This window comes from Panicum hallii, chromosome 3 (assembly GCF_002211085.1).
Source record: "Panicum hallii strain FIL2 chromosome 3, PHallii_v3.1, whole genome shotgun sequence".
Taxonomy (NCBI): Eukaryota; Viridiplantae; Streptophyta; class Magnoliopsida; order Poales; family Poaceae; genus Panicum; species Panicum hallii.
In genome coordinates, this window is record NC_038044.1 from 3591404 (window position 1) to 3613448 (window position 22045).

The window sequence follows — 22045 nt, forward strand, 5'->3', positions numbered from 1 at the left end:
TTGTACTATACGGGTTGACAGTGCAATCTAAAGATATTTATACAGTAATTACGGTTTTCCAGAGCATATTAGTTCGAAATCTGTGACTATATAGTTATCCACGAAGTGCAAACACTGGTTAATTGTTCAGTAAGTGTAATTATTTTGTTAGGACTTAGAAAAAATTGGCCTAGATGCATGGTGCCCGTTGATTTCTGGTTAACTTTTTTTTTCCATGTATAGCGGTGGCGTATTTTTTGGATCGTCTAATTTCAATTGTTACCATCTAATTTAGTTGGTTATTAACCTGTGCTCTGTCACTCTCTAAATGTGTCACTTTTTATAATAATTATATATCACAGGTAAATAATGAAGCACCGAGACAAACCTTACCATTACATACTTTACGTAAATAACAAAAAAAGAAAAATTGAACCATAGCATACTACGAGATGTGATAATATTGGACATTATGTCACACTTATTCCTATATTCTTCGGAAAAGCTATATAATAGACGTGTTGTTGTCTGAAAATAGATAAAACAACACATACATTTTCTTTAATCTGAGCAACCATTTCTCTGATTTTTCTTAAAATGGAATGGAGCACATTTGTTTATGTGAAGCTAGTAAAAGTTGAATTTCTTTGCTTATTGGCCGTTAATATCTGATCCCCTCCGCTCTATCCGAATCAACCTCTTTCCCAACATAAACCTCTCCGCGCCCCGGCGGATGCCATCCATGGCGTCCTCCGCCTCTTCTTCCTCTTTCTCTTCCGTCGCCGCCATTCGCCACCCCCATTTTCTCCCTGCCAAGACCGTCTCCCCACCCAAACCACTCACTCATCCGTTCCCCGCGAGGCGTCCACCCCGCGCGCAGCTCGTCGGCGCCGCGTCCACCCCCCGCACGTCGCAGGCAGAGCTCCGTCCGGACTCCAAGAACGCCTCCGCGCTGTCCGCCGAGCTCCGCCGCCTCGCGCGCGCGGGGCGGCTCCCGTCCGCGCTCTCCCTCCTTGACCACCTCTCCCACCGTGGCGTGCCCGCCACCGCCTCCGCCTTCGCCGCGCTCCTCGCGGCCTGCCGCTCCCTCACGCACGCGCGCCAGGTCCATGCGCACCTCCGCGTCCATGGTCTGGACACTAACGAGTTCCTACTCGCCCGGCTCGTAGAGCTCTACCTCGCGCTCGGCGCCGCCGACGATGCGCGCGGGGTGCTCGACGCGATGCCGCAGCGTGGAGCGACCGCCTACTCGTGGAACGCGCTCCTGCATGGGCACGTTCGCCGTGGCCGCGGCGAGGCAGCGGGCCCTGTCGCTGATGCGTTCGCGGAGATGCGCGCCGCAGGGGCTGATGCCAACGAGTACACCTACGGCTGTGTGCTCAAGTCCATCTCCGGGAGCGCTAGGCCGTCGATGGCCATGGCCACTGCCACGCACGCGACGCTCATCAAGAATGCGTTCGCTGGCGCGCCGGGGATGCTGATGACTGGGCTCATGGATGTCTACTTCAAGTGCGGGAAAGTGAAGCTTGCTGTTAGGGTGTTCGAGGAAATGACCAAAAGGGATGTCGTCGCATGGGGGGCGGCCATTGCTGGATTCGCACACAAGGGGATGAAGAGAGAGGCGCTGGAGCATTTCCGCTGGATGGTAGAGGACGGGATCAAGGTCAACTGCGTGGTGCTCACGTCAATTGTGCCGGTCATTGGAGAGCTGCGGGCGCGGAACTTGGGTAGAGAAATTCATGGATTTGTGGTGAAGAAGTTTGGAGATCGTAAAGATGTTGCAAAGGTCTACGCAGGGTTGGTTGACATGTACTGCAAGTGTGGCGATATGATCTCAGGTAGGCGAGTGTTCTATAGCAGCAAGAACAGGAATGCTGTGTCGTGGACAGCTTTGATGTCTGGGTATGCATCCAATGGCAGGCCAGACCAGGCGCTGCGGTGCATAGCTTGGATGCAGCAAGAAGGAATCAGGCCAGACCTCATTGCAGTGGGGACTGTCCTCCCAGTTTGCACAAAGTTGAAAGTATTGAGGGAGGGGAAGCAGCTCCATGCATACGCTTTAAGGAGGTGGTTCCTGCCCAATGTCTCCTTGTGCACATCACTGATCACCATGTATGGTTCCTGTGATCGCTTGGAATACTGTCACCGGGTGTTCCATGATATGGACAAGAAGACTGTACAAGCTTGGACTGCATTGGTTGATGCCTATCTCAAGAATGGAGACCCATTGACTGCTGTTGATTTGTTCAGATCGATGCTGCTGACAAACCGTAGGCCAGATGCTGTTGCCATCACCAGGATGTTGAGTGCCTGCTGTGATATTGGGGCATTAAAAGTTGGCAAGGAAGTGCATGGTCAGGTGCTAAAGTTGCGGATGGAACCTCTCCCTTTAGTATCAGCGGAACTAGTAAACATGTACGGAACGTGCGGAGACCTCAAGGCAGCACAGAGGGTTTTTAATCGAACTGAGTCCAAGGGATCCCTGACTTGCACTTCAATAATAGAAGCTTATGCAATCAATCAGAAGCATAAGGAGGCACTGGATCTTTTTGCTTGGATGCTGTCAAATAAATTTGTTCCTACCAAGGCTACTTTCGACGTGGTTCTGAGAATCTGCAATGCTGCAGGGTTACATGATGAAGCCCTTGAAATTTTTAACTCCATGGTGCAAGAATACAAACTGGAAGCATCTCAAGAGAATTTTGACTGCATCATCCACCTTCTTGTTGGTGCCGGTAGGATTTCGGAAGCACAGCGGTTTGCTGACCTGAAATCTACTCTGTTTAATTTACCAACTCCAGTTTTGGACTCTGAACAGCAGTGATTTTGTACAGGTTCTTTACCTTTTACCTCCTACGACTATGTGTTTTATGATTTTTTCAAAGTGATACTGATACTCCTTTTTATAGTTGTAAACCTACTGCAAAGCAACATTCTTTCTGACCAACTAGCAATTACACCACTTCTTGAGTGTGTAATTTAACATTCATCATACTGTACTAACAAGAAATAATATTGTTGGCATTATTCCCTCAGCAACAACATGATTTGCATCACAATGAAATATGAATTTTATTTTAGTTTGTTGTTGTTATTATCATTATGAATTATTTGTTTATATTACACTGTGTTCAGAGTCTTATTTAATATGCTACAAGCAACTAACTTCCCCTCTGCAGCACTCAGTGAGCCATGACAATTTATAAATGAATTTTTTTTTCTCAGCTATAGTTTTGTTAAGATTGAAAAGATATTCCATTACCAACTAGTCCACTACCCTCAACCAAATTGTTGGAGGCTTGGATATAGACAAAGTTTGGCAGCTGACCCTGCCAAAGCATGGGATCAAGTGATGAAACACTGGTGCCAAAGGCTGATATACCAGCTACCGAATCACAGGATCATGGCACGTGAGAAAAACTATGACAAGCTTTTGCACTCCTTCATACGCACTTCTATCTTAGATAGATCAATTTCTGAATTTTGATGTCCATTTACGATATATAAGGTGTCACCCTCCAGAATAACATGCTCCATGCTGAGGACTGCTACCTACCTTGAAGCTTGAAGACGCAATATCAGCATGGTGAGCATTATGCAAATGGGCACATCTCCCAATACCCCTGCTATCACCTGTCCTTCCATGACTCTGGTAACAAAGCCCAAGACACCACTATGTGATGAGGGGCTGAAAGCTCCATTACAATTAATCTTCAAGAAAGGAGCATTTAATCTCTGCCATCTTTTACAAACTGGACTTCCCGAGCGTGAGCTATTAGTATTTAACACTTCATAATGATATACAACCAAGCTCCGAGATGCATATTTGCTCTGTGATCTGTTTGTTTTCCCTCCATTTGCTTTATTTCTTGTATGGCAGTATGACACTGTGTCCACATCCACATGGATCTTTATTCTGAAGCACATAGGACAGCATTTATCCGGCTTCACACCGCAGCAAGCTATCTTCCATCTTAGTGGTAAATGTTATGTGCTGTGTGCAAACCTCCAAAAAAATGCCTTTACTTTGTTTGAAATTTGCATTTTCCAAATCCCGAAACCATGGGAAACTTGCAGTACTTTTGTACTGCCGCCCCGCCGCTCTAGGAAGAGGCATCTCTTCCAGATTTCTTAAACACAAGGCATTTCATCTCGTGTTGGTATAGTCAGAACCATTTCAGCATCTCTCGCGAAAGGTATCCTTCACAAATGGCTCATCTTATTCAGGTCAATTAATTCAGATTCCTTCTGGCCAAGCACTTGACCTCCAAAACAAACAAACCACCTCCTTATAACTATGGATAATTCCAATAATATGTAGATCTTTCTGCAATATGATAATAAATTAAATAACTATCCATGCTTGTTTTCTTTTTTTGTCCATGATAGTGGCATGGAAGAAAAGAAACATGCATAACTGATAACTATTTTTAGATAATAAATATAACCATTAACTAATTTTAGCCGTCAGAAACCCTCTCATCCATTCCTTTCCTAATACCTGGTCGGTAGTAACTTCTAATGGTTTGCTTATTTTCTCTTTGATTTTTTTTCACATTTTATCACATGTATTTCTCTAGAACAAAGAAAGAGGAGAAATGAAAGATTTTTTACAAAATCTATCTTACTTGGAATCTGTCTTCTATCTTGAATTCAATTTTATTATCTGTTGTTATTTTTTGCAATCACCCCTCTCTGTCCAAGTTCTGAAATGGGGAGTGAATGCCATAATGTTTTCTTGAAGAGGAAGAACATATCGGTACCAGTTTTTTGGTTCTTGTTGCTGGCATGTTCCCTCACACCAAGCTGAATTTTCTATCATACATGGCTTTTTGTCTTTTGCTTATGATGACACGTTCAACAAATTGTCCATAGGGTCAGAGCTCTGCTTTTTCCCAGAGGTGAGTTTCTATAACGTTTGGTGCTTCGTATTTACTCAAGTAAGTTTTAAAGAATCCATGTGCAGTTAATTTTTGGTATACTGGTCGGATTCGTACAAATTTATGTCAATTGACTGGCTGCCATCCTTGAAACTATTACCTTAATGTTCAATTTGTGTTTCGCATTTCAGTTTCTCTCCAATCTAAGTCTATCCATCTTTTCCCCGTTAAAAAAAAGGCTTCCGTGTTTTTTCTGCCCAGTAATGTTTAAGAAACATTTAGTTTGTTTCTTAATATTATCTGGAAAGCATAAAAAACTCACATTATGTTGTTTCAATCATCGTTTGGAAATTCAGGCAATGGTCATTTCTTGTCAAGTGCAGAGATTAGCAAGAAAAACTGCAAAAATTGGTTTCAGTGCGATTAACTCGTTCAAGAAGAAGGCATTGCATCTTATGGGCTGCCTTTGCTCCAAAGGCGCCAAAGATGATAGTGCCACTTCTGGACACAGAACACCATCATGGAGAGATGACTCTGCGGTGCTGAATGCGAAGTTCAAAGAAAATACATTCAACTCCAGCACATTAGATTCATACGGTGGAGCGAAGGTGGTAGCTTTAGATGCTAGGATCAGCAGTGGCAACAATGCTGACCTTAAAGGGCTCTCGGGTGAGCATGTAGTTGCTGGTTGGCCAGCTTGGCTCATAAATGTGGCACCTAAAGCAGTAGAAGGATGGTTGCCTCGGCGAGCAGATTCATTTGAGAAATTGGCCAAGGTAAAATACTGAGTGAATGATTTCCTCAATGCAAAATACTTGAATAATTGCATAGATTCTGTTGTGTTGCAGATTGGTCAAGGAACTTATAGTATCGTGTATAAAGCTCGGGATCTCGAATCAGGGAAAATTGTCGCACTTAAAAAGGTGCGGTTTTTCAATATGGACCCCGAAAGTGTGCGCTTCATGGCTAGAGAAATTCATATTCTTCGGAAACTAGATCATCCAAATGTCATAAAGCTTGAAGGGATTATAACATCTCGTGTTTCACAGAGCCTCTATCTTGTCTTCGAGTATATGGAACACGACCTTGCTGGTCTTGTTGCAACTCCAGGCCTCAAGCTCACTGAGCCACAGGTGGTTATCACACTACTCTTCCATCGATCACTTAGAAAACATACATAAACTAAAATTACAGCACGAATATCAGATAAAGTGCTTCGTTCAGCAGCTGCTACATGGCCTCGACCATTGCCACAAAAATGGGGTTCTGCATCGAGACATCAAAGGCTCAAACCTGTTAATTGATGGCAATGGAATGCTGAAGATTGGAGACTTTGGCCTGGCCATAACCTATGATCCCAACAATCCAAAACCGCTGACAAGCCGTGTTGTGACATTATGGTACAGACCGCCAGAGCTTTTGCTTGGTGCCACGGAGTACGGTGTTGCTGTGGATATGTGGAGTACAGGGTGCATTTTGGCAGAACTGTTTGCTGGCAAACCTATCATGCCGGGAAGAACCGAGGTTTGTTATCTTGCTTTTGGACACAAAGAATAAACCATACAAGTTTCTTTTCATCCTTTCTTTAGATTTTGTGGTTGAGTTCTCATGAGTCCTGTTGCGACGATATTATGCTAGGTGGAGCAAATTCACAAGATCTTTAAGCTATGTGGGTCACCACCTGAGTATTATTGCAAGAAATCAAAGGTGCCAGAAACAGCAATGTTCAAGCCTCAGCAGCAATATGGGCGGTGTGTTGCTGAGACTTTCAAAGATTTCCCCCCTCCAGCTGTAGTTCTCATAGACTCCTTGCTTTCACTAGAACCAGAAGTTCGTGGAACAGCTGCCTCAGCTCTTGAAAGTGATGTAAGTTTTGCACTTCTTTTATGATAATCTTTTGTGTAGCTTGAGACGGCCTGGCTCACAAACTCATGCTTGGATTTGTAGCACTTATGCTATGTATCAAACCTCTTTCAGTTTTTCAGAACCAAACCACTTGCTTGCGATCCTTCAAGCCTACCGAAACTTCCACCAAGCAAAGAGTATGATGTTAGACTCAGGCAAGAAGAGGCGAGGAGGTACAAGTTGCAGATCTTATGTTACCCCTTACATGTTTGGATTTCACGACTACTTTGTTGGGGTTCATTGTGATGCTGACATTCAGTCTTCCTCATTTCTGTTCCTCCAGGCAAAGAAACGCAGAGCTTGGCGGACGAGGAGCTGAATCTGTTAAACCCGGAAATGAGAATCATGTAACCAGTCGCGCCATTGATATTGCTGCTCAAGTGAAGGTGAGTATGATAGATGGACATTCCAAACCGCTTCAGTACTTGATTAGTAGTACCTTTGTCATAAATATCAGTTGGACGGTTTATAAGCTCTATATATTTTTAATGATAGAAATTCCAATGTCTAAAAAATCACAAGTTTCAAGAACAGTTACTCAAAGAATGGCATCTTAAACTATAACACTGCATCATTTCTTGAGGACTTGCACGATCAAGAGGGAATTCACCAACTCTGAATGCCTCTGTCACCTTGCAGCAACCCACACATACTACTTCAAAGAGCACCTGTGAGAAGTTTAACCCAGAGGACAGCGTGCCAGGGTTCCGGGTGGAGCCTCGGGCATTGCCAACCTCAGTGCAGGTTCCTGAATGTGGATCAACATGGAACATGAGGGGTTACGCCGATCACCATGCAGTTCCTGGTCGTATTTGCAGCTCTGTTCATGTCGCCAGGAAGAAAGTATCATCGTATTCAAATCTACCACAGTATGATGCAACCAATTTGAAGAATGGTATTGAGGTTACCGATCACAACCAGCCAGCTGATAGGCCTGCTCCTTCTCAAAAGGACCTACAGGAGGTTAGTACTCTACTCTTGGAACAGAGAAGTACACTAGGTTTCTTTCATTTCACATGGATTGTACCTTATGTCTGCGACTTGCTGCAATCAGAACCATGGAAGGAAGTACAAAAGGATACACTACTCTGGGCCATTGATGCCACCAGGAGGGAACATTGATGACATGCTCAAGGAGCACGAGAGGCACATCCAAGAAGCGGTGCGCAAGGCACGCCTTAGCAAGGGAAGCAGATAGCTAGGAGAACATAGAGCAGCTGGAGGTCGTAGGAGAATTGAACAAGGGTTCAATGGTGCTGCTGGCGCTTTCAACACTTGAAATTAGAATTCATGCACAGCACTTTTCAGCAAGCTGCCATGTTAAGCTGCTGCAAGAGTTCTTGCATGGTAAGGCAATATTGCTCACTACCATCGCAAAGATCGGTAAGCTGGGAGCATCATACTACAAAGAGAATGAGTGGATTACATTGCAAATATCATTAAGTTCTCAGGTAAAGAAATGAGCAAGGGGGTTGCAGAGCCTGCGTGAATACAGAGGTTTTTCTTCTTTATTCTATTTAGAGAATGAGCACCTGAATGTAGGCATTTTTTGTGAAGTTTTGTTTTAGTTGTAATGTTGTCATCGTAAAGTTGTTCATCCCTTTTTCTGACAAAACTCTGGAGTATGAAACATATGAGCTGAATTTGAAGCTCTAAACGAACAGTTTCAAGTTTCTTTAAGACCTGACTGCTAGCTGAGGATGATGCGTCTAGAATAGCATGATGTATTTTCAGGTTAGCTTGAGTTCTTAACAAATGAGGAGTCAATGCTAAGTATCGTAAAATATTGGGTGATAACTGGAATGACCCTTGTTCTAAAAGAAAAGACCGACTCTTTTTCAACCAGCAAGTTTGGTGTAGACAATCATTGTTGCAGCCCATTAGGGGAAAAAAATACCACAGCTGCATATGCACGCTAGAGTATTATTGGCGTCTGAATTCTGAGGCTGCGGTAGTTTATGTAAAAGGATTACTAAGCCATATCACCGACAAAAAGCCTGAACACTTTTGTTAAGGGAGTAAATGAAGTTCCAAGTTTGTTCTTTGTACTCACAGATATACCACAATAACAGTAGTAGTGTCTCGTAATTTTTGGACGCCGCAGGGAAACTGTTTAAGTCACGACAATAACAGTGGTAGTGTCTCGTAACGTTTCACATGTTCTGGGTTTCCTCAAATTCAGTATGAACCTACATACAACAGGCAACATCGGTTCTCCATGCACTGACTATTCGCAGCAGGATCATGGTTGATACAGATTAAGTGATTTCCCACAGAAAATTGGTACAACCAACAGAAGCGCACTTGCTTTCTGCAAATGTGAACCCTCACTCCCTCAGAAATATGAAGCTTCAGGGTGGAGCTCTTGGAAGATTTCTTTTCTTTCCCCATGTATTTTTTTTTTTTAGATCAAGGGGTTAGGGAACACTGGTGATAGAAAACCAAGAGTTAGCAGAGTTGCAAAAGATAGCGAAAATAACACAAATGAAGTTAATGCCAGCATTCACCTGCCATTTTGAAGCAGCAAAGCTCAGTTCTCACTGGGAGCAAATTGTTTCTGTATGTCACTAAATGATATGGTCGCGGAACCCCTTCTCTTAGCCTTTTGTTGTGATGGATGCTCCCTCCAGCCAGTCATGTAAATTACCTGTACAAAAAAATGGTAATCAGAGGCCCAGTTTGCGTATCATTTTTAATACGGGAATTAATTATTTCTAACCCAGAATAATTCAGCTTTGCTGAGAAAAAAAGGATGTTGCTGAACCAGTTAAGGCTTAAATAAAGGTAAAGTCTGCTTTGCTTTATTCCAACAAGAAAAATACAGAACTTGAAAGGTTGCTGGAATAGATCCGTCCTCTAACCCAAACATTGACTGGTAAATTGCTGCGGTCGCCAAGGCTGTATCCCTTTTTAACACCTGATAACGCAAAACCAATTCAAGTTCAGTTACTAGGGTACGTAGCCATTTTTCAAGAAGCAAGTATGGTATGTTGGATACTCACAGGATTTCTTTGAAACAGAGCATTTGTTTCCCCCATTGCTCTAAGATGTTCAACAAGTTCCAAAGCTAGTTGACAAAAGCAGCAAACCACATTACATGTAAGTAATCCGTAAATCTCCATAGTCAAAATCAGCGTATTTCTTTGATATAGAATGAACTTTCATAGTATATTATTCGAAATGCAGCCTATGCAAAGATCCAGGACTGATATAGATGTGACTGTTGCTATTTGATGGATGTAACAATACCACACACAAACAAAGCATAAAAGTTCAAATACATGTTTATTCTACCATCACATAATATTGTAATGAAAAGAGAAATGGAACAATACACAGTACTCATCATAAATTTTAAGTTTTCTTTTTGTACAAACCACTGTTGTATTTAACAGTATACTGATCAACATCAACTCCTGGAAGGGTGAAGCCTGCCCTTGTCAAAAGGTTTCCTGCATCACGGACCTTGAAAGGTGCAACATAAAGCCGCAGTCAAGAAAAATAGATACATAAAGGCCAAGATAGAGTAGTTGCGTGCATGTAAGATTCAATCTAACTACTTGTATACTTTAATTAAAAATATCTAACTAGTGTACATGGCTGCATGGTCTAAATCATAAGAAAAAGCATCAGTAGAATTTTACTATTTAGTTTTGTAACAAATATGCAAAGGAAGCACAAAGAAATGTCCATTAAGAAAAAATTCACAAAGAAATGTCCCTTAAGAAAAAATTCACAAAGAAATGTCCATTAAGCAAAATTTCAAAAAGAAATATCCACTAAGCAAAATTTCGGAACATAATTACATAAATAAGCCATACTTGTGCTAAAGGTGACATTCGAGGACTGATGCCCCCCTCTCGTTCCATTTGTGCAATGGTGCATGCAATTCTAAGCTCCCTAGTATTAGAAACCAGTGAGAGACAAGTCAGACAGAGAAATTAAAAACTGAGAGAATAGAATTTTAAATTTTCTCTACAATGTGACAGATCATCACTTCAGTGTTTCTCCACCAAGAATTGCAGCGAGAAAAAGGCCATCAGGTTTCAACGCCAGCCTACACTGCAACCGAAAGGTAATAATGCAAGTTATCAATAGTTAAGGTATTTTCTAGTAATCAACTGACTGTTCAAAGCCGAGCATAGCAATACAAATGGGCTCAGATTAAGAAAATTACCTGTATCATTGCTCCAGGAAGATCATTTGTCCAATGAAGCCCAAGACAGCTTATTATCAAATCCTGTGAGCTTCAGAAACCATGAACCACATAATGAGTAAATGCAGCAAGATCAACCTGTGTACTGTTGCTTATGTTTTTGACAGCGACAGACTCACTCAAGCATGAGAAATCACACAAGAATGATGAAATCATATTGTTCCTCATGTATGCTTTAATCTGTAAGCAAGGTAGGAGGAGAGGAATTGGAAACTGAACTAACGAATGAGATAATACTTTTTTCGTGCAAGAGAATTGGAAACACAAACATATGATTTTTCATATTCAATTCTACGATATAAAAGGTCACATTTTTAAATCAAGGTGGATCAACAATGGAAAATCACCAGTTTAGAAATGGCAGCCGATTGCCAGACCCCACAAGTACAGGACGTACATCGAAATCTCAGCAAAGTTATTGTGGGTTATTACGGAATACATTTTACTCTCGACATAACGCATACATGAAACCAAGACCAACAAAGAATTGAAGGTAACCAATCTGGTTTTGACCCTGACCTCTCTTTGATCGGAAGGAACTCCTCATCACCGACAACAAAGTGCGTCTCTGGTCCGTCGTCGGTAGCATTCTCTGACTCTCGCCACTTCCTCACCATGTCGGCCGACATGTCCATCATGATCAGCTTCTCAATTCCACCTGACACGCAAACAATCAGTTCATTTCCGGGTTAAACTGATAGGATCTTGGCGGAGTAGTACCCCCATTAGTACACAGTAAGAGCAGAGGGGGGGGTGATGGGTGGCTCACCGCGGCCGCGGAGCAAGCGGCGAACGGGACCGGCAGAACCCCCGAAGCAGAGCGCGGAGGGGAACGCCTTCCTGCAGTCCTCCAGGCGGTCTAGGAGGTTCTCTGCGACGGCATCCACGAACCCGTCAGTCTCCCGCATCGCCCACGCTGCGCGGTCCCGGTGCCGGCGCTTCAGGTCGCGGTCGAAGATCTTGAGGCGGCCGCCGCCGCCGCCATCGTCGAGACTATCGGCTGCGGATGAGGAAGAGATGTAGCGTCTCGGGAGAAGGTGGTGGTGGCGGAGGAGTAGGAGGCGGCGACCAGCTGCGGCCGAGGAAGCCATGGCGTCACCGGCGGTGGAGGAGATGGGGCCACGATTGCTACAAGGGAGCCTTTCGGAGTGTCGGGCCTCGTGATTGGGCTTTCCTGGAGCACAAAGTATAACTGGGCCACTTTGTTTTTTCAATGGTGTCCAGTCAGTGGTAGCTTCTTCCGTCCGGCCCATGTCTAGCAGACCTGATTTATTCTACCGTCGGTGGCACTTTGATGAGCATCAGATTTGCACAGCTCAGGTCAGGTGAGACAGATTGACCATCAGCTAGCCAAAAACTGTACACAGCAAGTGGAGCAGTACAAAAACTGTAAACCCTGGCCGCAGTCCAGACCAGCAGACATTGTTGGCTCCCTGCCCTGACATGAAATTTCCAGCCAAATGTGTGCAAAGGCAACAGTACTCATCGTACTATTATTGTTCTCCAATAAAAAGTGCGTCTTTGAAATGACATCGTAGATCTGACGCTTTTGATAAGGAGTGTCCCACTCCAACACAGCTCGCAGCCACTCATGCACTCCAGATGATGATAGCACGTCCTCAGCAGTCACACAAACGCTGAGATGAACATGCACCACTTAGGCAAAATCTGCACTTCCCTACACTCTAAAAATAAACTGCAGACAAGTTTGAAATTTTGCACTTATCTTGGCCCATGTTTTTCATAGAACATTGTTTGTCACTTTTCCCAGATTTTTTTTGAAAAAAAAACGCCTATATGCTTTTGCTGACGGATTGGTAGGTACAGGAGTAAAGCATTCCCTACCGGAAACTGCCTCTGCAAAGGGTCAAAAATGGTTCTTCTCTCCACTGACACTCGTACTACATAGGATTACTTTCATGAATGAACTAGGTACGACTCCCCAAGTTGATTTCCTCTTGGGCCATCATGCCATGCGGATCAAGTACCTGCTGCCTACAACAAAATGCCTAACTCAAGCATGTCACATGTTCTCTGTTGTTTTGTTCAGCATAGAGTGAAGGATGCACTGCAGAAACATTCCAAAGACATCAAATTCAGATCATCAGGCTCACCAGTTGGTCAAAGAGTCGAGGACAACACAGCTGCTACACAAGTAAGGTGCCAGCAGTAGTTGAGTTCCATCAGTTGGTAGTACCTGGAATGTTGCCTTCATTCCAACTCATGCTCAACTTCTTTTTCTGACCTGATGAATATCTCATCCCACTATGCAATTTTCACATTATTCGTCTTAGCACATTATCGCTACAAGAAAAGAAATATCCTAGATGGGAATCTTAGGAGTGACACTTTCATCATGGCTCATGGCTGTCATGTTCATACCCAATTCTCAGAAACCACAAATACTTACTCCAAATAAAACTGGAAACAAAATTCGCAACAAAAGGCGCATGCAAACTCCCTATTCCTATTCCAATGGGGGTGTGACCTTCAAATTGTATCATAAAACATCCTTGACCAAGCTGCTGGTAGAGTAATGGCAGCCGTACAGGAAGAATCAAGAGCCAGTTCCAGATAGCTGGTGGAGTATTATCCTCTAGTAATTAAAGGAAAGCAACAGACACACAAAAGGCAAAGCCTGATTGATCGCTCAAGGGCAGAAGGGGAGTCATCCAACACACGAGATTAGATGCGGTACGACAGTGGCGATGAAACACTACTGCAGCCGGACATGTACTGTCTTTCATGGGGAAAAAAAGGCGATGAAACTACTGCAGAAACACTCCAAAAGCATCAAACTCAGTGGAGTACGTACCAGCAAGAATCCAACCGTGTCATGACTTCAGTCCAGCCAGCAAGGGCTCCCTGCCCTGAACTTTCCATCCAGGTATGCAAGTTAACATTATTCATCTCACTTCTCAGCATATTATTGCTCTCTAATAGAGTACTGTCCCTTTTATAGACGACAAAGTGTGACACTTTGACAAGGAGTGTCCTAATACCCCTGCCCAACTCTAAGGCACTCGCTAGTCATTCCAGATGATCAGATACTACCCTTAGCAATCAAACAAACTCTAAAATAAATAATAAAAAACTGCCCAATAAATGTTTCTTAGGGAAAAAATCTGGTCTTTTCTCCTCGCTAATTATAAACAAACTCTAAAATAAATAAAAAAACTGCCCAATAAATGTTTCTTAGGGGAAAAAATCTGCTCTTTTCTCCTCGCTAATTATACACTCAACATTTAAAAACTTTACCTCTAACACTAGTAAGATGCTATAGGTATACAAGTTTTCACTTGAGTTGCTGTAAATAAAAGAGAAACTCCTATATTGCTTTTCGGCTGGCGTTACATTTTTTCTTTCTGAAACAAGTTTTTTGGCTTCGCTTTACTGTCCGGGTGGTTGGTAAAGCAGTACTAAAGCACTTTCTAGTTTGCCTCTGGGATCTGGTGGCTTTGAGGGCCGAACATGGTTCTTTTCTCCGTTGATGTCTTACATAGGATGGTTGCGATGAATGAACTAGGTACGACTCACAAGGTTATTTCCTCGTTGGCCACCGTGCCATGGAAATCAAAGCCCTGCTCACAGATGCCCAACGGGGCATGTCGTCGCCACTTGTTCAGCAAGAGACCACGCACTGCATGAACATTCCAAGATGCTGGTCCCAGTTGGCAGACACCAGTGAAGTTAGAGACAACACAGTGTCACAGGCAGGGTACCCAACATGCAGGTAGCAGCTTTAAACCCTGAATTGTTCGTCCCAATTTGCAGGATTACAATATTCATTTGTTCAAAAAGATGATAGTACTCTTAACATCCACATCTTAGGTGTGACACTTCCATCAGGAGTGTCTTTTTCCTGCCTAGCTCTCAGCCACTCTCTGTAGATGACATGCCCTTGGTAGCAGATAGCAATGCGACAAACTCTCATCATCAACATCCAACAAAAATAGTTTGCCAATGCCTACATCTCATAAGTTCCAGCTCTTGATCCGCCACCATCTTGCATAGTACGTGTGACTAAGATGCACCATTCGATCTGATCCAATCCCATCCATAACAGAGAAAAAAAGAAGAACAAAAGGGTGAAATACCGCATCCAAACAAAATCAAGAAAAAATTACACAAGATCCAACACCATCGCCTCCCGGTTCCAACAGGGTGTGAGTGTGTGACCCCCAAAATTCTACTATATATCATGAAACATTCTTGTAGCAGTAATAGGTACACTAGTGGCAGCAGCAGTACAGAAAGAATCAAGAAGGAATTCCGGATGGGTGGTGGTGTGCTATCCTCATGTTGTAAAGCAAAGCGATTAAGCATCAAAGCAAAAGGCAACGCCGAAAAGCAGAGCCTTGATGCTGGTAGTGGTGGAGCTCAAGCCTCAAGGGCAGAATGGCGTGCCGTCCTTCTCCCTGTGTGACGGGATGACGAAGTGCCTGATCCGGCCGACCTGCTCGGCGAGGTAGCCCTCGCAGAGGAAGGCCTTGGAGAAGGCGTCCTCGACGGGGCGGTCGACGTCGTGCACGAACACGTCGGTGGGGCCGTCGCCGGGCCGGCGCGCGCGCGCCGCCATGCCGGCGGTGTAGATGGCGCCCATCCGCCCCGGGGACTGCGGCGTCCACCCCGTCGGCGCGTCCACCATGATGAGGTCCCACTCCAGCTCGTGGAACGCGGGCGGCAGGCCGCGCAGGGCGAGGCGGCAGGAGGCCTCGGCGGCGGAGGCGAGGTCCGGCTGCGCGACGCAGGCCGGGTGGTCGCGGAGCTCGAGGAGCGCGTCGGCCTCGGTGAGGACGGTGTCGTAGGTGACGTGGTAGGACTCGAGGGACGGGTGCTTGGAGCGGACGCTGGCGATCCACGACGCGTCCTCCTCCAGGAACACCGTCCGGCCGCCGTGGTTGAGCGCCGCCCACATGGGGCTGTCGAACCCGAGCCCGAAGACGAGGAAGTTGCAGGGCGCCCGGCGCTGCAGCACCCGGAGCGACACCCCGATCTCGTCGGCGGTCTGCTGCGGCGTCGTGTTGGAGGTCGTGTAGTGCACCAGCGCCTCGGCGACCGCCAGCGGCAACCCCTTGTCGCCGCCGCCGCACTCCGCCACCTCCTGCCGCCGGGAAGCCGTCGACGGCGACGGGGACGGGGAGGAGAGCGAGCGCGCGGCGAAGACGAGGAGGAAGCCGGCGAGCGCCGCGGCGAGGAGGAGGCGCAGCGCGAGGCCGCCCTTCCCCTGCGCGAGCCTTGCGCGCAGGGACGCGAAGTGGATCGCCTTGCGGACGTGCATGGGGCTCGACATGGACGGACGCCTCCTCTCTCCGCTCCTCCCGACCGAGACCAATAATCCAGCTGCTACCTGCACCTTGCTAGGGCTATAAGCAGGCAGCTGCAAGATTTGGTTCTTGTGATGGCGTTCGGTGAGGCGACGATGATGATGGCGACTGATCTGTGGTGCAAGTGAAGTGGAGGAGGGGCGAAGCAAAGATGAGCAGAGGATTGGATGGGGGTGATGGCGAATTGGTAGGAGTGATCAGGACGAGCGAAGCCGGGGCCTGGCCTGCGGCCTATAAGTTTGGTGGCACGCTGCTCTGGGGCCGGGTTGCTTTCAGTTCAGCTTGGAGGATGCGGGGGGCATTCATGGAGGGTGTGGATGCATTTGGACAGATGCTCGCTGAGAGATGGTGGGTTTTTCATGATTTTTTTGAAATCTTATGAAATTCCTATGATATTCAAAGATATTTAAAACATGAATCTAGTGATAAATCTTGTATATACCCCCACACCTTGCCGAGATGCATGGTACCTTAAAAACCCACACTGGTGAATATGGGTTATGCATCTATCTACATATATTAATTGGTCATAGGCAGAGAGTTTGGCTCCATTGCATGCTAGGTGATCAAGCAAGGCCAACCAACCAACCATAGGTAATGCTTCATATATTCGTCCTGTGGATCGGATGTCCTCTCCATGTAGGGTTGCATGGTGCACTGCAGGAAATGTGCGTACTTCCGACGGCCCCGTTAACTTCCGACGGCTGCACTGCAGGCCGTAGGAGGTATATACTACTTCCGACGGCACTGCGTAGCCGTCGGAAGTTACAGTAGATTCCGACGGCTACTTCAGCGGCCGTCGGAAATAACAGTAACTTCCGACGGCAGGGGCTGAGCCGTCGGAAGTAAGCCAAACGCCGTTACTCGTTCGGCCGAACCCTAGCATACTACACGCGCCGCGCCGCAGCTCGCTTCTCCTCTCGCGCGCCCCGCGCCCAGCCGCCGCACCCTGCCGCCCGCCGCCCGCCGCTCCTCCCCGGCGCCCGCCGCTCCTCCCCGCCGCCCGCCGCCCTCCGCACCCTGCCGCCCGCCGCTCCTCCCCGCCGCCCCGCCCCTCGGCCGCTCCTCCCCGCCGCCCGCCGCTCCTCCCCGCCGCCCCGCCCCTCGGCCTCTCCCGCCCGCCGCCCGCCGCTCCTCCCCGCCGCCCCGCCCCTCGCTCCTCCCCGCCGCCCCGCCGCCCGCCGCTCCTCCCCGCCGCCCGCCGCTCCTCCCCTCCGCACCCTGCCGCCCGCCGCTCCTCCCCGCCGCCCGCCGCTCCTCCCCGCCGCCCCGCCCCTCGCTCCTCCCCGCCGCCCCGCCCCTCGGCCTCTCCTCCCCGCCGCCCGCCGCTCCTCCCCGCCGCCCCGCCCCTCGGCCGCTCCTCCCCGCCGCTCCTCCCCGCCGCCACGCCCCTCTGCCGCTCCTCCCCGCCGCCCCGCCCCTCTGCCGCGCCTCCCCGCCGTGCTTCTCCCCGCCGGCCCGCCCCTAGCTCTGCCGCTCCTCCCCGCTGCGCTTCTCCCCGGCGCCGCCCGCCCTCCGCTCCTCGTCGCCGCCCCGCGCCCTCCGGTCGTCCCCGCCGCCCCGCGCCCCTGCCGCCCGCTGCCCTCCGGTCGTCCCCGCCGCCCCGCGCCCCTGCCGCTCGACCCCGCGCTCCTGCCGCTCGACCCCGCCGGCCCTGCCGCTCGATCCCGCCGCGCGCCCCTGCCTCTCGACGCCGCCGCGCGCCCCTGCAGGTACCAGAATGAGTGTTACTTCAATTGTTGTTATGTAGTTTTAAAGATTATGTTTCTATTAGGTGCTTAGATATATTATATATGAACTTCCGAGGGCTATAAATGATTAGCGTATATAATTTGTTAACTTCGGACGGCTTGAGATGATTAGTTTATATAATATGTTAACTTCCGACGACCTTACGTGTTTAGATATATTTTACGTTAATTTCCGACGGCCATAGGTGACTAGAAGTATTCTATGTTGACTTTCGGCGACTTTAAATGATTAGCGTGTATAATATATTAATTTTTGACGGCTTACGACAATTAGTGTATACAATATGTTTAATTTGGATGATTAATGTAGTCTATGGAGAATCGTCGGTGGATGTACGAAGGTTGGGCTCAAGATGGAAAGCACACTAGTGAGTGGGTTAAGAAAACTAATGAATTTGTAAAGCAAGCGTTCGCTTTATCAAGTACCGGTCGAGATGTCAGGTGTCCATGCAACAAGTGTCGAAATTGCATCTGCCAAAGTGAGTTTGATTTGCAAATGCATATTTGTCGGCATGGATTTATGCCGAATTATGAGGTTTGGGTGCATCACGGCGAGGCAATTAGGAGAAATGCATCGGAAGTTCGACCTGATCATAGGGCGAATCATGATAGGATGCAGGAGATGCTTGACGATATACGACCGGATATATTTCACGAGGAACATGAGGAGATGGGTTCTGAATCTCAAGATCCACCTACTCCGGAGGTTGTAGAGTTTTTTAAGCTCCTCAAGGCTTCTGAAGAGCCATTGCATGAACACACAACAGTGACGGTTCTTGCTTTTGTGACTCGGCTTATGGCCATTAAGTCTAAATTTGCATTCTCAGTAAATTGCTACAAGGAGCTCTTGAAATTGATCAGTGATGTACTTCCAGCGAATCACAAGATGCCTAAGGATATGTACCAATCAAAGAAACTGCTCACTGGTCTCGGCATGGATTATCAAAAAATTGATGTTTGTGAAGATAATTGTATGTTGTTTTGGAGGGACACCGAAAAAGATAAAGTGTGCAAGTGCGGAAAATCGAGGTACATACAAGTAGTAAATGATGATGGTGATACAGTAACAACGGAGATAGCACGTAAGCAACTCCGTTATATGCCTCTCACACCACGTGTGAAACGGTTGTTCCTCTCAAGAAAGACAGCTCAACATATGAGATGGCACAAAGAAGGTCGTCGTGATAACCCTGGAACGATGACCCACCCGACCGATAGTGATGCATGGAAGGCACTGGATGAATTTGACCCAACGTTTGCTAGTGACAATAGAAATGTCCGCATTGGGTTAGCAACAGATGGCTTCTCACCTTTTCATGTAAATGCATCAACTTATTCTTGTTGGCCCGTATTTGCTCTACCGTACAACCTTCCACCTGCTCTTTGCATGAAGTACGATTTTACTTTCCTATGCCTCATAATTCCAGGTCCTGATCATCCTGGAACAAAACTCAATGTTATGTTGAGGCCCTTAATTGAAGAGTTGAAAAAGTTATGGGATGGAGTTCCAGCATATGACTTTTACAAAGAGCAGAAATTCAATCTTCGAGTTGCATATTTGTGGTCGATCCATGATTTAATGGCTCGAAGTATCTTTGCTGGTTGGAGTTGTCATGGAATTTTGACATGTCCTATATGTGGTAAGGACACAGATTGTTTCCGTCTTAAATTTGGAGGAAAGATTTGTTACTTCGATTGTCATCGACGTTTCTTGCCAGCGAATCATCAGTTTAGGGCCCAGAAGAATGCTTTCAAGAAAGACACTATTGTCACAAAGGGGCCGCCGAAGCGTCTTAGCGGTACTGAAATTGCCGCTATGCTGGATGATTTGAAATTAAATAAAGATCGTGATGGTTATGAAGGTTTTGGAACTGAACATAATTGGACTCACATCTGTGGATTGTGGGAGCTTTCTTATGTCAAGGCCTTGCTTTTGATGCACAACATTGATGTCATGCATCAAGAACGTAATGTTGGTGAAAGTATTATAAGCACATGTATGGACTTCGCTGACAAAACGAAAGATAATTTGAAGGCCAGAAAGGATTTAGCAGAAATATGTGACCGACCAAGTCTGCATCTGACAGAAAGTGGTGGTAAGCCACGTGGCTGGTGGTGCCAAACCGATAAACTGCATCCTTCAATTTATGGCTTCCTATCCTCGTTGCAAATTCGTACTATTCCTAATCACTTTCCTACTAAGACAAAGGGCAGGTGCCTAATCTTGTAATCCCACTTTTTTATGGAACAGAAAATGTCCAGGCAGGCTTTCTTCCAAATGTGCCAAGCCGTGATCGCCAAACAATCAAGCCAAACCAATGCTGTCGCCGGCAGCTACAGGAAAAACTGCCACGGATGAACAAACAAAGTCGCTGTGCTCTCTGAGGGAGATGAGCCACCTGCCAGTGAAGCTACATATATACCTTGCACCGGAAGGCAATTTCTGTCGCTTTGATGCTACTCGACCGACCGATCAAAGTGTGATCTGACCTGGGCGAGCTGGTGGGGGTTGACGATGAGGTGTTGCTCGCTCTGAATAGGGTGAGGATTTCCAGGTTGTGTATATAATACTAGAACTCCTTTGGGTTATTGGGATTGGGGTCGCTATCAGCTGGGGATTCTGAACGGCGCGGATACCTGAATCGCTTGCATTGGGGCCAGATCTATGGGGTGAGTTGGGTTGGATTTCTCAGCATCCATTCGTCTGCGATGGGCGTCTGATCCTCCGCTCCGCTCCGCTCTATCTGCTGCTTTGAAACGTGCAACCAATGCCGGCTTATCTCAAAGAGTGTCAGAGTGCCCTCTGCTTTGGAAACAATTAGGGAGCATCTTCAACGAAGATCCATATCAGTTGCAAGAAATCAAACGTCAGATTTTACCCATGCAGAGACGGGGAGAGAGAGAGAGAGAGAGGGGGGGGGGGGGGGAAGGAAGGGAGTAAACAGTTCGTTATTCTTATGGAGTAGTTCTTTCAACAAAATGCATGATTGCACCATCAGTTGCAAATACTAGATGATGAACAACAATGCACGCAGGTGATGAGAGGAGTACGTACGTACAAATCACGCAGCTTTGTGTAAATGCGTGATTGCGCCATTCAGTTCGATCGGGCCCCCGAACTGAAGCATCAATATATTGATAATCTGAATCTTGGTACCACCACCAGGGTCCAGGGCCAGGATGTGGGCGCGAAACCGGAAAGCTCGCTCTGTCCTCGGCGTATCAACAGTCGTTGCGAGAACTGCTACGGACGAGGAAAAGGCGAAAAAGTCATTCTGTCCTCTGAACTGAATGCGATCAGCTAACCATCTGCAGGTCTCAATGCCAGCCGAACGAAGCGCGCGCACACTGTGCTGCGTTGCTGCTGGCCACTGGCGACGTGTCCTGTGCGCAGCAGATTGGTAGGAGCTAGCTTTCCGAGCTGATGGGAGTTCACTGATTCAGGACTTGGACGTGCCGATTGCCACTACCCTGTATCAGCGGATTTAGGATTTTGCCTTCAGTTTAGTTGAAAGCAAACATTATTTAGCACATTGTAACTCGCAGGAAGGCACATAGGCCAGAAGATCACCGGCCGGCAGAAGGCGACCTGAGCTTGGCGACGTTGGAATCTAATCAAAGTTGGCGCCTTTTCCCCACAAGGCCAACAAGGTGGTTGGGAGCTGAATAGGTGCTACGAGTCACTCTGATTAGACTGAAGATTTCGAGGTTACGAGTGGAATATGTGGTCTTTCAATTACTTTGGAGTAAAGGAGCGCGAACTAGGAACCAAAAGGACAATGATTCGATCGGTTAGAGTGGTTGAGAAACAGAGGAGGTGGATAGGAGAAGTAGATCTGTGGAGAAGAGGCAGGCACGCTGGGAAAGTGGTTTCCTTTGCACATGTCGTGCGTCCTTCTAGAAACGATGGGTTATGGTTTCTCCAAATAAACCTATGCTACTACTCCACTGTAGCACTCCCTGCTAATCTGCGACGTTAGGTGCCTG

General features: G+C 46.8%; 4 protein-coding genes across 12 annotated transcripts; 2 read left to right on the plus strand and 2 right to left on the minus strand.

The window, feature by feature from the left end:
• Positions 1-656: 656 nt before the first annotated feature.
• Positions 657-3059, plus strand: LOC112885259 (pentatricopeptide repeat-containing protein At1g71460, chloroplastic). The gene has a single exon (XM_025950918.1). The coding sequence runs from the start codon at positions 713-715 to the stop codon at positions 2801-2803; it is 2091 nt and encodes a 696-aa protein (XP_025806703.1). The 5' UTR covers positions 657-712; the 3' UTR covers positions 2804-3059.
• LOC112885258 (probable serine/threonine-protein kinase At1g09600) lies at positions 2995-8444 on the plus strand. 9 transcript variants are annotated; one of them, XM_025950917.1, is made up of 9 exons: positions 2995-5635; positions 5691-5782; positions 5909-5992; positions 6266-6383; positions 6498-6725; positions 6837-6937; positions 7048-7150; positions 7404-7727; positions 7819-8444. In XM_025950917.1, the coding sequence occupies exons 1-9, from the start codon at positions 5024-5026 to the stop codon at positions 7960-7962; spliced, it is 1806 nt and encodes a 601-aa protein (XP_025806702.1). In that variant the 5' UTR covers positions 2995-5023; the 3' UTR covers positions 7963-8444. The 9 variants fall into 9 exon arrangements, with proteins under 9 accessions (XP_025806702.1, XP_025806694.1, XP_025806697.1 ...); XM_025950912.1 differs by having other exon boundaries at positions 3057-4919; positions 5216-5635; positions 5708-5992; positions 6066-6383; XM_025950913.1 differs by having other exon boundaries at positions 3057-4880; positions 5216-5635; positions 5708-5992; positions 6066-6383.
• Positions 8445-8776: 332 nt separating this feature from the next.
• LOC112885260 (putative methyltransferase At1g22800, mitochondrial) lies at positions 8777-12129 on the minus strand. Its single transcript, XM_025950919.1, has 10 exons — positions 11750-12129; positions 11500-11638; positions 10942-11011; positions 10762-10826; positions 10586-10664; positions 10142-10229; positions 9767-9831; positions 9592-9681; positions 9272-9411; positions 8777-9191 (listed from the first exon to the last, which is right to left on the minus strand). The coding sequence occupies exons 1-9, from the start codon at positions 12069-12071 to the stop codon at positions 9295-9297; spliced, it is 1035 nt and encodes a 344-aa protein (XP_025806704.1). The 5' UTR covers positions 12072-12129; the 3' UTR covers positions 8777-9191; positions 9272-9294.
• A 2609-nt stretch (positions 12130-14738) lies between these two features.
• LOC112885261 (glucuronoxylan 4-O-methyltransferase 1-like) lies at positions 14739-16733 on the minus strand. The gene has a single exon (XM_025950921.1). The coding sequence runs from the start codon at positions 16271-16273 to the stop codon at positions 15368-15370; it is 906 nt and encodes a 301-aa protein (XP_025806706.1). The 5' UTR covers positions 16274-16733; the 3' UTR covers positions 14739-15367.
• Positions 16734-22045: the final 5312 nt, after the last annotated feature.

What these genes read in the sequence shown, in the direction of transcription:
- LOC112885260 (XM_025950919.1), bottom strand. Translation starts at nt 12,071, where the DNA reads ATGGCTTCCTCGGCCGCAGCTGGTCGCCGCCTCCTACTCCTCCGCCAC. An exon ending in TTCCTTCCGATCAAAGAGAG is followed by an intron (nt 11,012 to 11,499) that starts GTCAGGGTCAAA and finishes TGGTTTCTGAAG; the next exon opens with CTCACAGGATTTGATAATAA. An exon ending in TACTGTTAAATACAACAGTG is followed by an intron (nt 9,832 to 10,141) that starts GTTTGTACAAAA and finishes TTTGTCAACTAG; the next exon opens with CTTTGGAACTTGTTGAACAT.
- LOC112885261 (XM_025950921.1), bottom strand. Translation starts at nt 16,273, where the DNA reads ATGTCGAGCCCCATGCACGTCCGCAAGGCGATCCACTTCGCGTCCCTG.
- LOC112885258 (XM_025950908.1), top strand. Translation starts at nt 5,024, where the DNA reads ATGTTCAATTTGTGTTTCGCATTTCAGTTTCTCTCCAATCTAAGTCTA. An exon ending in TCAAGCTCACTGAGCCACAG is followed by an intron (nt 5,993 to 6,065) that starts GTGGTTATCACA and finishes CACGAATATCAG; the next exon opens with ATAAAGTGCTTCGTTCAGCA. An exon ending in TCATGCCGGGAAGAACCGAG is followed by an intron (nt 6,384 to 6,497) that starts GTTTGTTATCTT and finishes ATATTATGCTAG; the next exon opens with GTGGAGCAAATTCACAAGAT.
- LOC112885259 (XM_025950918.1), top strand. Translation starts at nt 713, where the DNA reads ATGCCATCCATGGCGTCCTCCGCCTCTTCTTCCTCTTTCTCTTCCGTC.